This window comes from Neofelis nebulosa, chromosome 6 (assembly GCF_028018385.1).
Source record: "Neofelis nebulosa isolate mNeoNeb1 chromosome 6, mNeoNeb1.pri, whole genome shotgun sequence".
Lineage (NCBI taxonomy): Eukaryota > Metazoa > Chordata > Mammalia > Carnivora > Felidae > Neofelis > Neofelis nebulosa.
The window spans coordinates 26,491,833-26,510,061 of NC_080787.1; the positions used below are offsets into that span (position 1 = coordinate 26,491,833).

Genomic DNA, 18,229 nt, shown 5'->3' on the forward strand with positions numbered 1-18,229 from the left:
CTTTATGCAAATAGCTGGCTCAGAAAATCCAGTGCTGTTCAAATACAAGTAACAAAAAAGCAATCATGTGCACACCACAGATACATCAATTTAAAAATCGGGGAAAAAATAATGAAGATGGCAGAAAAACTCACTAACGAAGTCACAGAAAAAAAATGTTGCCACTGGATCATAAGAACTTGCTGGCGAAATATCCTGCAATAAATTTTAAAAACCAAATGAAGCAATTTCTCTGTGAAGCAAAATTACAAAGCAGAAATAGAAAGTAGACAGCAAGAAAACAGAAGGAACAGAAATGTGAGCTCACAGAACTCAGAAAAGGTGGGGAAAACAAAGTAATCAAAGACGGAAATGGAATGTGAGCAGGGAAGAAGAGATTGCAGAAAACAGTAAGGGACAGAGAAGGTAGCAATGAGAAAAGCATTCAAAATGAAGTGGAAATAAAGAGTTTTAAAACATTACACAGAAAGCTGACAAGTAGAGAAGTCAGACAAAGAAGAGCCTACTCATGTATAACTGGAATCCCTACAGAATGAAACAGAATAGAATGATGGATCCCAGCAAATCCTTAACGATATAACTCAAGAAAGCTTTTCTAAAGCCAAAGCAGAGTCAAATCTGATTAGCATAAGACTATCTCTCCCTCTCTCTCTCTCTCTCTCTCTCTCTTTCTCTCTCTCTCTCTCACACACACACACACACACACACACACATACACACACACACACACACACACACACACACACACACACACACACACACACCCCAGGGTGAACAGGCCTCAGACAGTTAGTAAACTTTATCCTAGGACCCAACACAGCTTTTGGCATGTGGCAAACACTTCATAAATATTCACTGAGAGACTAACCAAACAGCTTTTTTTCCCACAAATTCCTCTGTTCCTGGGATGTGATATGGTAAGAAATTATTTCTAAAAGCAATACTGAAAAACTTCAAGATCCTTAAAACATTGTTTCACATATTTTTCTTTACGAAGGCAGAAAAGATTAAATACACATTTTAGAAACATTTTCAGAAAGGACTGGTATAAAAGTCTTTTCTGATAAACGATACATTCACTATAAATTCTAGAGACGTTTTGTATCATATGCATTGAGTTCCAGCAAAATTTCATTATGTGTTTCCATAGCCATTTTTCACAGAGAAACAACAAAGGATAAAATCAGAAAGTTGTTTTTTTTTTTTTTTTTTTTTTTTTACTTACTTTGGATGTTCAAACTTGTCTATCAGTTCAACTTTTTCCACCAGGTCTCCTCCAGTTGTTCGTACTAAGTCATAGAAATCGTTTTCTGTATAATTCTCAGAGGGTAACCAGAATGAGATGTCATTTATCACAGCAGGATATTTGCTAAGAGGCTAACAAAACAAGAGAAGAAAAGAGATTGATTTGTTAGTTGGATGAGAATGTTTAAATTTTTCATGGAAAGTTACACTTGGCTAATTAGAAAATGCTGGTAAAGCATTATTTCAGCACTTGGATTTTCAGGGACAGAGTGAAGAGAAAGATAAAGCCAATGTTCAAAATTAGCAAATTCCATTATGAATGTTATGGATTCTTATCACATTCATTTGTAACATTATCATATATTATATTTATATAACCATTAATGTTCAATTTAGTATAAAGCAATTTGAATATATCATATTTCAGGGTTTTTTTTCCCATTTGAATACTAGAGTAGAAAAGTTCACATTTAATTAACAAGTGATTCATTAATTTCCTGTGATATTTCAGGAAATCATTTTAATAGAGAAATAAGTAAAGGCTTGTCAAAATTGATATTTCAATTAGTAATGTCATTATTTGTTAGTATTTCTAGTTATTAAAATAAAAGACTGGGATGATAAGTAGTCATTTGGGGAGTTATTTTTCAAATTATGATTCCAAGAATAAACACAGATGTAGTCATTTCCCCCATTTTATCCCATTTTTTCCCAGTTTATTTGAGCTCATTATTATACTGGACAGGTGTTTAAAATTAGATGCTTTTATGAGTCACTGCATTTGTTTATGTGGCATATATATATAATTATATATATGTATATATATAATTATATATATATAATAAGTGTGGGTCCCACTTATATATATGTGGGTCTATAAATTACTGCCACGATAAAAAATGTTTTGTTATAAAACTATGAAGTCCTAAGGGAATATGTGCTAAAGTATAAATCTGTTAGAAGAGCAAGTTTATACACTGGTTTACAGCAAGCCTGATATCACTATAAACCCTTTAGTGAATCACTGATCAGGAAAAGTATAACTTTTTAAATGCCAAGACCTCTGAAGAATCAAATACTCAAACGAAAAATGATTATACAACTTGAAATATCAATAAAGTTGTCAGACAAATGCATCAGTTCAGAACACATACATTTCAAATGAACGTTATACAGCTACCATCAAGGTGCTTTTGACAAAATAGCAAGGCTCCTGAAAAACATCCTTGGTTTTCTCTCCTATAATAAAGTCAGGATCCTGAGATAAATCATCCCTGGGTTAATGTAACAACACAACAGGAGTTTGGTGGTTACACAAGTTGCTCTTCCTTTGGACAACATCCTCCTGCCACTTTAGGAACACGAAAGTTTTTTTTTCAACGTTTTTTTTTTTTTTTTATTTATTTTTGGGACAGAGAGAGACAGAGCATGAACGGGGGAGGGGCAGAGAGAGAGGGAGACACAGAATCGGAAACAGGCTCCAGGCTCCGAGCCATCAGCTCAGAGCCTGACGCGGGGCTCGAACTCACAGACCGCGAGATCGTGACCTGGCTGAAGTCGGACGCTTAACCGACTGCGCCACCCAGGCGCCCCAGGAACACGAAAGTTTAGGGAGATTAGATAAAAGGCTGGGATTGACAGGAATTAGCACAAAATGTCCTCTTCAGCTGATCTGAGCTGAGATACCACTGAGCCCTGATGACAGAAATGGGAGGTGTCCAACTGAGCATTAGTGTCAGCAACCCAGTGACGACAAGAAACATGATAGTAACATAATAATGCTGTCAGCCAGGATATAGGCCCCCAAAACATTAAAAAATACATCTTACAGTAAATTACACTTTTAAAAATTAGGGAGAAAAGCCCAGACTGTTATACTGCAAACTAGTTTAAGCTAACAAATTATATATGACAAGTTTAAAGTAATGGTTTATCTAAAGGAAGCATTCACTATATTAATTGGTATATGTCAGATGTGGGATACCTACTAATGACTTATGCTTTTTTGAGGGGGAAAATAAAATTCTGTTTTGAAAATAAGATTATGGATCTATGGTCACTGGAATGTAGGCTTTCTGATCCTGAGTCAGAGGTGGTGTTGAAAACTAACCAGGGGCTTCCCACTGCTCTTAGGGTAAAGTCCCCAATTCTTGAAAAGTTCTAGTTCTTTCTGTTGTTCTCCAGGCTCTCACACCAGCCTGGTTATTCAGTTTCTTGAACACACTAAGTTACTTCCTCCATATACTGTTTCCTGCCCTCCCTACCCTATTTCTGATCCTGCATTACCACATTCAATTCTAACCCTCGCAGACTCCATTAGTCCTTTGTCATGGCAGCCTATACTTCTCTTTCATACTACCTTTCATATTGTGATTGTGTAATTACTTAATGTCTGTCTTCCCAGTATATTACAATTTTTGAGGGTGGGGTGTGTATCTTTTTATACCTCCAAATCTCTATTACCTTGCATAGTCCCCATGACATTGTAGGTATTCATTAACAGCAGATTACAACACTACCTAGTGTGAGCAATGGCTACATTACAGTGAATCAATTAGATGTTCTTTCTTCTGTAGCCAGACCAGCTAATGGGTGCATAAGGTCAATAAGGCATAGAGACTTGCCTCTATCCCTGGCTATGCTGCCATGAAGAGATAGTGGTCATGTGGGATGACACAGAAGAGGTGGACAGGCAAAGTGATTTGGTAAGGACTTGATAATCCACAATCACAGAACCAGATAATTTTAGAATTGGAAAAAACCTGTTAACCTAAATAAAGAGGTAGATTGAGGCAAGCTTGAATGACCAGAAACTGAGTTTATTCGGGAATAGCAGAGGAATTGCAATTCAGAAAATGCATGCTGCAGGTGAGTCCACTGAGAGCTTGGGGCAGGCTATATCAACAGGGAGGAGTATGCAGAGAAGGCAGTCCAGCCAGAGTCTAAGCAGTAAGTACCCTGGCAGGAGGATGACAAAAGATCTAAATATATATAAAGAACTTATATAACTCAATATTGCAAAACCAAATAATCCAATTAAAAAATGGGCAGAAGACGTGAACAGACATTTCTCCAAAGAAGACATACAAATTGCTAACAGACACGTGAAGATACTCAACATCACTCATCATCAGAGAAAATGAAAATCAAAACCACAATGAGATATCACCTCATACCTGTGAGAATGGCTAAAATAAAAAATACAAGAAACAAGTGGTGGCGAAGATGTGGAGAAAAAGGAACCCTCGTGCACTGTTGGTGGGAATGCAAACTGGTGCAGCCACTGTGGAAAAGAGTATGGAGGTTTCTCAAAAAATTAAAAATAGAATTACCATATGATCCAATAATTCCACTACCAGCTATTTACCCAAAGATTATGAAAACACTAATTCAAAAATATATGTGCACCCCTGTGTTTATTGCAGCATTATTCACAATAGCCAAAACAGGGTCCATCAATTGATGAATGGACAAAGATGATGCTGTATATATACACAATGGAGTATTATTCAGCCATGTAAAATGATGAGATCTTGCCATTTGTAAATGCATGAATGGATCTAGAGAATATAATGCTAAGTGAAATAAGTCAAAGAAAGGTAAATACCATATGATTTCACTCATATGTGTAATTTAAGAGACAATAAGAAAAAAACCAGACTATTAACTATGGAGAACAAACTCACGGTTACCAGAGGGGAGGTGGGTTGGAGGATGGATGAAAAAGGTGATGGGGATTAAGAGGACACCTTGATAGATTCAGATGGGGCACCTAGGTGGCTCAGTCCATTGAGCATCGGACTCTTGATTTTGGCTCAGGTCATGATCTCGTGGTTCCTAAGATGGAATCTGCTTGGGATTCTTTCTCTCCCTCTCTCTCTGCCCCTCCCCTGCTCACTCTCTCTCTCTAAAAATAAATAAACTAAAAAAAAAAAAAAAAGAGGACACTTATGAGCACTGAGTAATGTATACAATTGTTGAATCCCTATGTTGTACATCTGAAACTAATGTAACATTAAAAAAAAATTAACGTTTATTTATTTCTGAGAGACAGAGCGAGAGCAGGAGCCAAAAAGGGGCAAAGAAAGGGGCAGAGAGAGAGGGAGACACAGAATCCCAAGCAGGCTCCAGGCTCTGAGCTGTCAGCACAGAGCCTGATGCGGGGCTCGAATCCATGAATGGTGAGATCATGACCTGAGCCAAAGTCGGATGCTTAACTGACTGAGCCACCCAGACACCCCTAAAACTAATGTAACATTGTATTTAACTGTACCGGAATTAAAATAAAATTTTAAAAAAGAGGCCATGTCTCTGTCCTGCTCTGTCCCTAGGGTCAAAGCTTCACTTAAGCCGGAGGTCATGGTGGCAGCAATTTGTAGCAGTGATTATTGCCTCCTTTCTAGAGTTTACAGAGCACAACCACCACCTGGCCCTATGTCTAAGAGTTTCGTGGTTCCTGTACTTGTACTTGAGTGAACACTTTGGCCCAGTGCATGATTCAGAGCTCTTTTAGTTCCAACATTCTGCCAGAGCCAAACCTCTGGTTTCCCTTCCCTGCTTATGAACCCAGAATGCACAGTGTCTTCATTCCCTCTCTCAACTTCGTGTTGGTCATGTCCACAGATATAGATCTTTTGTAGGGGGAAAGGCGAAGGCATGGTTCTGTCTTTTTCATGTTCTCTTTTTAGACTGTTATCTCTCACTGCTGTGTGTGTGAAGCAGGTAGAGAGAGGCCTACAGAGCAACACTGACTTGACTCTGTATCTCCTTACACAACGGTTCTTAACTTTGTCTGGGAGAGGACAGAGACCTCCCTGACAACGTGAAGGTTCAAATCCTTGTTCTAGAACATATTTTCACAAACACAGATTTCTACATGGGACTTCTGGATTCACAAACCCAGTAAAAGTCATTCAAAGGGTCAGATAAGGACCCGTACTCAAAACCGTGTCATGAGTTCAAATACAGACAACTGAAACTACTGTGTGAAGGGAATTAAAAAATACCAAAATTGTTCTTACTACCATATGATACATACACATAAGTATGCAGTTTGCATTCATATACATTTAAGGAATGTGTATTTTATGATAATAAAACCATACATGAAGTCATCATTGTCTTATGGTAGCTACTAGAAATGCAGTCACATTTATATAAATTAAAAAGTCTGCTTTTTATGGACTGGACTAAGAAGCTCCTTATTGCAACTCAGGACAACTCGGAAGGGCCCCCCTCATTCCAGAGCTGCCTATGGGTAGGCAGAGGTCTTTGTGGCAAATGCATCATAGCCTACCTTCTCCCTCTGTCCAGTCCAGCTTCCGTCCCTTCCCGTCCACAGGGGTTGATCCTGACAGAACCTGATAATAAGCTTCCACCTTGCTAACCTTCATCTTAGAGTCTGCTTTGTGGGGGAACCTGACTTGTGACTCTGAGACATCAGCAAAACCAGCTGACAAAAAATTTAGTGCATTTAGGGGGACGCTAAGCATCAAGGAACATACACTTAGAGTGAGGCACATCTGGATTGGAGTGTGGGCCCCACTGCCAGCTATATGCTAGAGGGAAATGGCTCCACTGTGGTGCCCTGGCAGACTGGCATATATTACATAGGCCCCACAGGGGAAGACCTGAACCACAGCCCCACCTGCATTTGGCAGGCTGCCTTGTGATCCTCATGGACAAGACCGCTAGGAGGCTATCTCCTGCTCACCCTGCTTTCCCCTACGAGGTTGTCATGAGGCAGCTTCTCATCACCTCCTGGGTTCTGAAGAGCTATGAGGCTTCCTACCTTGCCGTCCTCTCAAAAGAATCCCAGGATATAAAACCTCTTGGCTGCCATCTAGAACTGTGTACTTCACAGTCAGGGTATAACTTGTGTTATAATCATCCACTCTGTTAACAGACTGAATTATGTTTGAGTCCTAAAGTCCAATACGTCAGAACGTAACCTTCTTGGGAGAAAGAGCCTTTACAGAGATAATCAAGTTTAAAATGAGGTCATTAGGGTGGGTCCTAATCCAATAAGACTGGTGTCCTAATCTAAAGGGGAATTTTGGGCACAGAGACAGACGCAGGAAAGTCGCCATGTGAAGATGAATCCAGAAATAGGGAGGATGCTTCCACAAGATAAGGAATGCCAAGGACTGCCAGCAAACCACAGAAGCTAGGGGGAGGCTGGAATAGATTCTTCTTCACAGCCCTCAGGAGGAACCAACCCTGTGGGCACCTCAATCTCAGATGTCTAGGCTCTAGGATTGTGACAAAGGAGAAGCTGCCTGGTTTGCAGCACCCTGTTATGGCAGCACTGCGAAACCAATAGAGACCCTTATGTTTCAGTGTCACCCTTTTATGGTGTGTGGGAGGAGGACCACAGGGAGCTGGCAGTCTGCGGCAGAAACAAACTGTCCCAATCCCCAGGTGGCTCCCTGTAGCTTCACCAGCCAAATCAGCAGGCCTTGGCCTTTCCTGGTGTGTTCACAGGCCTGAGAAAACTTACATCACAGTTTCTCTGCCTATAACATGGAGACAGCACCTATTTAGCTATCTGTAGTGAAGAGGACACGAAGGAATGTTCATAAAGCATATGCTTAGTCATTTTCAAGCCAAAACATTGACTTGGACAGTTCAACAAATACACAATTTTGACAGTTGTCCATGACACCCAGTTATAAGTTGCCAAAGTGACTGAGGTGTGAACAGGGGTCTGAACAGTGAGATCTGGGTTTACCAATACTAGTCCATCCTAACTGGCCCCTTGCTCCAGACTCACCTCCATATTTAAACTACAAATGTCCCCATGCACCTTCCCTCAAAGGCTCCCTTCTTATCACTCCATGATAAAATCAAAGCACTTTAGACCCTCTGTACCTGTTCATAAATATTCTCAAGGAAGATAATCTTAACCTCCAGTTGGTAACACAAACGAGTACTTTTATTCCAGTTCTCTGTGTTTTGACATCAAAATCTTCCTCTTAAATGTTCTCTTCTTGTGTAAGGATACTAAGGCAGGAGAACAGATCATCGTTCTCCACTATGCATATTTTCTGTACTCGTTGCTCAATTATTACCTCCACCTCTGTCTTCTTTCCTTTAGGCAAAGCTGTTATGTTTTTGTTTTTGTTTTCCTTTTCTGGTCTACTAATTATTTTGATAGTCCCTTTAACAGGGTACTTCTTTGACGAGTTCTCCACAGAGTTCTAAAACTGTCAAGGTGACTTTTAGTCAGCTTTTAACCAAGGCCAAGTTTTGGCAAAGGACTACTTTGCAGCTCTCTTAGGCACTGCTTCTCTTTCTAGTTCAAAACACATGGCCCTTGGTTTATTACTAAAATTATATTATTAATGATTACCATTCGTGGGATGCTGTGTGCCAAAGAATGTGCTCACACGTTCCTTTTTTTTTTTTAATGTGTATTTATTTATTTATTTATTTTGAGAGAAAGAGACCACAAGTGGGGAGAGGCAGAGAGAGAAAAGGAGAAAGAGGATCTCAAGCAGGCTCAGCACTGTCAGCACAGGCCCGGTGCAGGGCTCAAACTAATGAACTCTGAGATCATGACCTAAGCTGAAATCAAGAGTTGACACTCAACCAACTGACCCACCCAGGTGTCCCTGTGCCAGCACTTTCTGTGCATCAGCTCATTACTGTGCAGCACAATCCCATGAGATGAACATGATTCCTCTTCCCACCGTGCCCATGAAGAAACTGTGGCTTGCAGACCTTAGCTCATTTGCCCAAGGTCAAACAGCCGGGAAGTGGCAGAGCCAAGATCAAATGCAGGGCCAGGTGGTGCTCTTAATACTCATGCTTTAAGGCCTCCCATTTGAAACCAAGGGCTCGCAGAAAATGGCTCAGTTTCTAGTACTGTTTCCAGAAGTAGTCTCTCCAGCCTAATTAATAATTATGTAAATAAGAACAAATCTAACATTTATCCCTGTGGTGCCTTCCATGACATTTCCTTTTCGAATGATTCATTGAACTTTTAGATTAATTATCTTGATTTATAAGTATCTCTAGACTGTTTACAGTCTGTGTGATTGTGTTCTTATCTAAATTAACTTAAAAATCAGTCTTACCTATGAAAACAGTGTGCACTATCGATTACCTCGCTTTATATCCCAATGTTTCAGAGCTCCCTTACTTTTAATTCCATCTCTTCATTTTGTAATAAAAAAGCTGTTTATCAAATTGGGCTGGCAGGTTCGGTACTTCACAAATTCAGGTTGTTCTAACTCATGATTCCATGCTGCCTTGGTGTTTACAGATTTCTCACTTTGTTCCAATGTTCTGTTTTTATCCTTACTTAATTTCGCTCAGTGCTGGGAGCATGGCATGTTGGTCAGAGGTAAGCACGGCTCCTGCTCAGGCAGCTTCTGTTCTGTTACTTTGCCCAGAAACCACAGGAGAACCAGCACATTTGAAGCATTCTTTCAAACTTCCAGTTTCTCATATTTGTGCTTAATTTTTTGACAGAATTCCAGTTCTGGTTGAAGATTCACAGGAAATCAAGAATTTCCATAACGAAATAGTGTGGGACAATCATTTTGGCAGCCTGCTTAATGAATGAACTTTCCAAGTTTCTATGGCATGGTCCCCCCTCAACTATTTACTGAACTCCTTAAGAGCAGAAACAAAATTTCAAATCCTTTTGAATCCTCTCAAATTTACTTCAAAGCTCTAGACCTCTTAGTTATTTAAAACAAATCATATGCATGTGAGAAACAAAGATGTGTTTGCTACTCCAGTTAATGAAGAGGGCGGAAATGGAGAGTGGTGGCCCTACATTCTCTGTGGGACCCTAGGGATCCACAGCAGGGTGTCAGGGCCCTGCCTGCAATAGTTTCTAATTTAAGAAACAAAAGAAAAAAGTAATCCTCAGAAATCTCTGTTCAAATAAAGTATCATGTGTGCTTCTAGTTAAAGAAGGAATCGCAGAGAGAGTGGGGGCCTGTGGTCCAGACCACCCCTCAGAGCACTGGCAGAGTGCCACGCACAGAATACTAACATGAAAAATACAAGAGTCTCTTTTGGGGGGTGATGAAAATGTTCTCAAATCGATTGTGCAGAGGGTCGCACATCTCTGTGAATATACTAAAGACCACAGGATCATGCAATTTCAGTGGGTGAACTGTGCACTTATGTGGCTCAAATCTCAGTTTTAAAAGCAATACATGAATAAGCCTCTTGGTCAAAAAAATAAGGGTTCTGGAAATGGAGAGCTGCAATTTTGTATTTAGTCTCTTTACTTCATCTTCCGAACTTAGCAAAGACTTCATCTCTTATACTCATCGTTTCAGGTTAGATCATTAAACCTTTCTGAAGCCGGCATTACCTCTGCATTCTGTGTTTTCCTCTCCGAGGTAAAATATTTGTAAAAGTTTTGCCCAATTGTTTACATCTCCCATTAACTGTCTGATCTGGATCTTTACAGCCTTGTACAATCACAATAGTTGAAGTGAGGTCACATTTGCCTTCATGATCATAATTTTTCCCAGTTAATCATGTTCACTGGGAGACAAGTATTTATTTCCCTTATGCCTCAAGGAAGTGAATGGAGGCCCCAATTCCTCCCATCTCATTCTCTTGCCTCTCCTGAAAAAATACAAAATAGGAAACTAGGTTTCTTAATCTCCAATCCCAAATTTAACCTCAAAATGGTACATGCTAAGAGCAGGAACTCTGTGAGGGGATCACAGTTTCTTGTTCATTTTTTGCCTCAGTCTATGCAATGTTGCTCCCATTCTGTTAGGGACTACACATGCCAGGAGGTAAAACCCAGGGCCAGCTAGAAAACATAACTTGAACTTGCCTGAGTTCATACAGGGCTGGCCTTCTGACTATTCCAGGGTTCAGAGGAAAATAGGCAAAACAAAATTTAACCTCAAGAACTTAAGACATCGAATTTCAATGGCTTGTTCAAAACTGGAGTAAAGATCAAACTTCAGACTCTCACAGACAAAAAAGGTATTTTATAGAGCAGACTCTCTTGGATTTGACCTTCTGCCGTTCTTTGTCACTCCACATTCTTCCCCCCACACTACTGTCTGCTGGTCCTTTTAGGCCAGATCCTTTTAGGTGTCTTAGGCCATCAAGCTCCCTTGATACTACATATTTTAATACTTCTTCCTGACTCCCATAAAGCCAAAGAATTAACACCAGTAAGCAGATACTCATCCTGTGTCTAACATTCTGTTCTTCATCCCTTTTGGTAAAAGAAAGGTCTGGGGGAGGCGGGTTAGGCTAATTACTTCCAAGAAACAGTTACTGATTTGTTTTTCCTAGAATATAATCTAATACCAACTCTCAGCCATAGCGTAGCAATGGATAGGGGAATAAAAAGTTGCGGCCATCTAAATTTTTAGAAGAAAACATCATAGCTGCTCCAGGCAAGGAGAGGGGACACAGGAGATGGAACGCGAGGAGAACATGAGGTACAAGGTACTGGTGATATTCACCACGGTGGGGTGGTGGCTTCACAGGTATCCACTGTATTAGTATACTTCACAACTTAAACATATCATTTTTCAAGTATCAAATATTAGATTAAAGAAATTAAAGGGCTAAAAGGGTATAAATGCTTAGTCATACCTGGAGAGATTGCATAATGGAGGGGAACACTGGCCACAGATTATGCATTCCCATGTTAAAAAGAAATTGTTTTTTCCCATATTTAAAAATAAAATTCCAGCTGTTACTATTGGATTCTATTTCAACAAAGAAAACAATGAGTTCGGCTTCTGCACATTAGGGACAGACGTGAAGCATTATTTTCTTCTGCACCAAATCCAAACCAGTCTAACAAAACCTACAACAAAAAGTTCACAGAGGGCAGATGTGACACCTTAGCTGAAAGTAAAGGGAATGTGAATGTGGGGTTCCAATCGAGAGACCTCCACTCAGGTGATAGCAGAAGAATTTACGCATCACTGGAGACAGAGAATGAGAGAAATTCACCAGGCACCTACTATGTGACTGCTCAGACACTGTCCCTGCCACTGAGGAGCTCCCAGACTAGAGGAGAAGAAAACCCTAAGAAGCGGTGTGCACAAAATGTGGTTTGTGCACTGGAGCGGAGGGAAGACTCCCTTGTGGTGCAGAAGGAGACTCAGGCATCTTTGTAAATCCGGCTAAAAGCCTGAATAGGGACCCTTACATTACCTCCCCCACTCCTCAGAGAAAAATGCATCTTCCATTCATTAAAGAAAAGTTAAGTTCATTAAAGTAACTAAACCATGGGGGCACCTGGGTGGCTCAGTCCTTTAAGCCTCTGACTTCAGCTCAGGTCATGATCTTACAGTTCATGAGTTTGAACCCCACGTTGGGCTCTGTGCTGGCAGCTCAGAGCTTGGAGCCTGCTTCAAATTCTGTCTCTCTCTGTGTCCCTCCCTTCCTGGTACTCTGTTTCTCTCTGTCTCACAAATAAACATACATTGTAATTAAAAACAGAAAGTAAAAAATAAAAAAAGGGGCGCCTGGGTGGCTCAGTTGGTTGAGTGTGTGACTTTGGCTCAGGTCATGATCTCGCGGTCCATGAGTTCGAGCCCCACGTCAGGTTCTGTGCTGACAGCTCAGAGCCTGGAGCCTGCTTCAGAATCTGTGTCTCCCTCTCTCTGCCCTTCCCCCACTCACACTCTGCCCCCCTCTCTCTCTCTCTCTCTCTCAAAGACAAATAAACATTAAAAAAATTTTTTTTAAATAAAATAAAATAAAATAAAAATAAAATAAAATACTAAAACATGGAGTGTATATGAAGAAGTTTGGGGCCATTTATCACATCAAAATCCAAACTTGACAGGGAGACAAAGGTGACGAATGACTACTTTCTGGAGCAGATGCAGCCATAATAGGACATCCTCTGCACAGAGGTGGTAGTTTCAGACTGTGCTCCTCTCTGACTGTGAATAAGCTGCCAAGCTCTCTGGGCCCAGATTTCCTCATCTGAAAAAGAAAGAACTTAGCACCTCATACACTGTTTTCTATTAAAACTGTCGCATGTGATGCCACAGGAGGCACCCTGAAGAACCTGGGCCATTGTCAAGTGCATCCGAGAAATGCTGGGTTTCACCACGTTCTGCAGGGAAACCTGCCCTTCCTCCTCGTCAGAGGGCTAGGTCTTCCTAAATTGTAAAGTAAATGGACCAAGTGCAACCCAAATTTTCGATGCCACTGATCATGCGAGCCACACCCCTGGCCAGAAAAGTGGCAGCGGCATTTGCCAAAAACATCTGTGTCCTGACTTCTAGGATGGCTCTGTGTCATCTCCACTCAAATCACAACTCCTTGAAGTGACCCTGGGTTTCTTGCCACTTTAAACAAACTTTTAGAGCTGGAAAAATAAGCTTTTCAGACTTCTATCAAATAAACCTTAGGCCATGTTGCTGAGGCTACAAGCAAGCAAAACTGTCACTCCTTTTTCTCCAAAAAAACCATATCTGCTGATTACCTGTATGGGACATGAGGTTTTTCATTCTCCTGTACCCACCCTCACAGCGGGTTAAGGCACAGAGTGCGGTCCGGGTTGTGCAGATGGGGAAATGGAAGAGCAGAGGCTGTAGCACTCAAGGGTGCACATGGGTAATGAGGGAGTGGAGACTAGGTCCTGAGGGAGTGTGGGGGGGGTCCTGAGGGAGTGGAGAGGGGGGAGTCCTGAGGGAGTGGAGACTAGGTCCTGAGGGAGTGGGGGGGGGGTCCTGAGGGAGTGGAGAGGGGGGAGTCCTGAGGGAGTGGAGAGGGGGGGTCCTGAGGGAGTGGAGGGGGGGTCCTGAGGGAGTGGAGAGGGGGGAGTCCTGAGGGAGTGGAGGGGGGATCCTGAGGGAGTAGAGAGAGGGTCCTGAGGGAGTAGAGAGAGGGTCCTGAGGGAGTGGAGGGGGGGTCCTGAGGGAGTGGAGACTGGGTCCTGAGTGTGTGGAGGAGGGGTCCTGAGAGGGTCAAGGGGGGATGTCTCAACATAGCTGCAGGTAGCTCCCAAGTCTCCTATTCATCCAGGAAATCACAGCACAGCCAGGGAAGGGCCCTCCTCCTGAAGGCCACTGGGCATATGGAGGACAAAGGTTATGCTGCCCCTTGCCTTCATCTCTTAGGACTCACCTTGTCCTTTTTGAGCTAGGGCACACCCCTCAGCCTCAGCAGACTCCTTGGTAAAATAGGAATGATATTCTTACCTTGCCGAATTATTATGAAGATTAAATGGGCTAATATATATTAAAAACCCTTATAAATAACAAAACACCATATAAGGTAAGGTATGATTAATTATCCCTTCCTTTGTGTTTTGTAAGCTTTTTAAAAAAAAAAAATCATCAGACTAATGACACAATAATGGCTGCCATTTAGTACCATATACCAGGCACCGTTACCTCACTTCCCCTGCAAATTAAGTGTCTGTGGGACTTTATACCACTGCTGGTACAACCCAGCTACGCCACTTACTAGTTTTTGTAAGGCTGGGCAGTTCCTTTATCTTTCAATTCCCCATGTGCAAGACGAGGACCCGGCCAGGGGCCCCTCAGGGTGCTGTGAGGATTAAAGGCATCAGTATACGTAAAGCGCATAGTAACTACCTAAGTGTTTAGTGCCTCATCTCTCCTTCATTTGTACATGGCCCAACCATGTTTCAGATCCTGCTGTTTCTACCTCTTTGTGCTGTGGCACTTACCAACGTCTGTAATCCGGGATGAGTTGACATATCTCTATGGGTTATGTGATTAAAAGTGTCTCAAAGGGCAGAGACCATGTTTTCTCCCTCTTTATGTTAACGTGGTGCCTGGCACACAATGTTAATAACTAACGCATGTGGGATTGAATTAAAAAGCCACAAGGCTCGCTGCCATGATTACTGGTTTGCCAGCCTTGATCTGGCTGTGGTCCCAGGGTAGGTGGTTCCTTGGGGTAGGGAAACAGGAAAAGGGGGAGAAGGGCGGTGCAAGAAACGTTGACAGAGGAAAAGGACAAATGCTCAGGAGGTGGAGCTGAGACATCATTTCCCCTCAGGGAAGTGCATCAAAGATCAAGGGACAGATCCCTTTTAGTGGAGGGAAGAGAGGGTTAATAGACTGAAAACAGAAACACGGAGGGCCTTTTCAGACTTTTGTTCTGGAGAGCTAAAGGGTCGAACGTGGAGTGGAGTGGAGAGGAGAAAAGAATGGGATGCTCAAGACTTTTGCATTTTATTAAGGCTCAGAGTGATGAGGGAGGAAGACCCTCTTAGACTAACGGAGCAGCATACGTTCCTGGGTACCCAGCTCCTGCCTTCCAGCTCTGGACCCACCTCCGTGCTCTGCCCCAAGAGGATGGGCTGGGCTCTGCAAACCACATCTCTGGAGGGAGGCTGCAGGAGGGAGGAGGGAGGCAGGAGGAGGGAGGCAGGAGGAGGGCGTGGTTCCCCCTGCTGGCTTCGTGCTGTCAGCGCCCCAGCAGCACCGCTTGGGCACCACCGTGGCGCCACTTTGACCCTGGCAGCAGCGGCTTTTCTAATGCCTGCAGAGCCAGCTTCATGGGACCCTCCCCAGCTGTGGGTCCCAGTCCCTCCTCTGGACTCAGAGACAGTTGCTCTTCCTCCTCTTCGGAGGCCCAGGTCTCAGCTTTGAAGGATCAAGCTTGTACATCTTATTATTTCCAACTTCTTTTGTTCTCTCAGCCTTAGAGGGGGGAGCTGCTTCCTGCAATTGCTACATCTGTGAAACCTCAGTGTTGTCCTTCTGACTTTTTAGTTACCTCCCTCACAGGTCCATTTCTTTAGACTAAATTCTTTATAATAATAAAAAAAAAAGTAAATGAACTGGCGTGGTTTCTGTCAACTGCTTGCACCCTGACTGATAATACCAAGGAAGAAAGGGAGAAAGAGATTTACTAAGAAACCTGTGGTCCCCAATATCACGTCAGATTCAAATAAACTTAGAAATAAGAGCCAGAATAACCAATTTGCAATGTAAGTCTAAACAAAGAAATGAAAACCAAAGAAGGTACTGAAAGTTGCTCACAGAACAACAAAGCTGCTTCTTCGAGCACCAATCCTCTGTTCATTTAGGGACACGTCAAAGGTACCAACCGTATCTCCTTCTTTTCTAAGAATCAACAAAGACACCCTCTCCAGGTACCACACCCCAGATTGAAGCACTCCATCCCTGCAAAGATAAAAGACACCAGACCTATGATCCTTCACGTTTCTTCTCCTTCCTTTGTCAAATTCAACTGGTGTGAGAAGTGTGAGTGGTGTGAGAAGTGAACCTGGCAAGGTGGGGGTGGGGTGGGGGGCTGGGGAGAGGACATGGAACAAACACCCGGAGGGGTTTAATGACTCCGGGCAGATGGAACAAGGCTGGAGGGACATGCCACTGTGTGTCTGGCTTGTAGCAGTGACTCCTTTCCAGGGTCATCAGCCAGGAGTTTAGCCACAGCTTGTCCAGCCACCTAGTACCCTGAGGGGCCATCAGTAATGGTGTTTCATTCAAAGCCTTTACCGTGCTTCAGTGTTACCCTCACTTGACAATAGGTAATAGGGAGACCGTCTTTGTTCCTATGGAAAGTGTGAAGAACCTGAATTTGACACACCAGATAGGAGGTAATTTCCTCGAGGCAGAGTTTTTCAAGGTTCTGAATTTCTTTATCTGCTTATTTTTTTGAGAGAAAAGCTGAAAAAGGTGAGGGTAAGGGAAGAATACTGGCTCCTCATTTCAGTTGGAGGGTCGTGTTGCCCCTGAAAGATGGTGATAACTATGTAGCTGGGCACAAGGCCCTGTGTTTGGGAGGATGTTAGCAGAAGCCGGGGAGGGCAGGAGGCGTGGCTCCTGCCTAGAGGTGCTATAAGTGGTGAGCCTTCCAAGAGAAATGGCAGAAGAATGAGCTGTAAAACCTTGAACTTCCCTTGAGCTGATACACTTGTTACTTGCTCTCTGTCAGGGGGGATTCTGTCCATGCTGTCTGCCCCCTCCTTACTTGTTCTGTGTGCTGCTAATGAACCAGAACCCTGTCAGTGCTCGGGAAGGCTTTGATTGGCTCACCCTTTCTCTGATTGTGACAAGGAGATAAGGCAGAAAGCAGAGATGGGAGGAGGGAAAAGGCTGGACAGAGGATCTGGGGGCTGAGGCAGAACAGGGAAGAGCCTGTGATCACTGAAGAGGCTGGGACATGAGCAGTGCTGTGAGCTGGGGCGCGGCACTGGGCCAGTGTCACACAGGGTCCCTCAAGCTGTCTGTCCAGTACCTGCCTTGTCTCCTTTTTGGGCTCCTCCCACTGCAAAGCAGGGAGTGCTGACTGGGAGTGGACAGAAGTGAGACAAGACACAAAGCAGGATATGTCAACATCAGGGACATTCTTTTTGGCTATTGATTGTGGGTGGTTGAAATATGGGATCCCTTCAGGTGACTGACAAACACCCTCTCGGTCCTAAAGCAGAGACACTAGATAAATCCAATAAAGAGAGTCTGTGTGGAGGCCGAGTCTATTTTAGGGCTGGCAGGTTGGTGAATTTTCCACTGCTAGATCTCACCACTGTTTTCAACCATTTAAAAAATATTACAAGTAAGAGTAGAGGTTGGATCTCTTAAAAATTTAAGACGATCAAAACAAAATGGCACATTTCAGAAAGGCTAGAAAAGGGACACAAGAACACAAATGTCTACAGAATACACTGTCTGCAAACACTTGGGTACTGATCAACCCACCTTTTGTCAGTCTTTCTTTTTTTTCTTCATTCATTCATTCAACAAATATTTCATGAATATTATGTGTAAGAAACATGAAAGGCACACAACAGACATTAAGATGGGGAACACATTCTTTTTCCCAGGAAATTTGCAAGCTGATAGGCGTGGTCAGTATGGGTTGCTATAAATATTTAACTTAAATCTCAGGGAAGTGAGTTTCCGGAATGAGGTACCAACACATAGGAATCCAATGAGCCATCACTGTCAGCTGGGATGTTCTTGAAGGGAGGGGCTATCTGAGCCTGAGGACTGGAAAGTGGTATGTGTGGGAGAGAGCA

The 18,229-nt window shown here is 42.6% G+C and overlaps 1 protein-coding gene across 21 annotated transcripts in view; it reads right to left on the reverse strand.

Annotated features, from left to right (window-relative positions):
• FARS2 (phenylalanyl-tRNA synthetase 2, mitochondrial) overlaps nt 1-18,229 on the reverse strand; it is a 632,301-nt gene that overhangs the window by 241,688 nt on the left and 372,384 nt on the right. For 20 of the 21 annotated variants that reach the window (XR_009262822.1, XM_058733127.1, XM_058733132.1 and 17 more), the window contains one exon: nt 1,226-1,377. The exons of the other annotated variant lie outside the window; for it this stretch is intronic. Coding sequence is in view for 19 of the 20 variants with exons in the window: in XM_058733127.1 (XP_058589110.1) it covers nt 1,226-1,377 (152 nt within the window). In the remaining variant the exon portion in view is untranslated. The remainder of the gene's footprint in view (nt 1-1,225; nt 1,378-18,229) is intronic. 21 annotated transcript variants of the gene reach the window in all.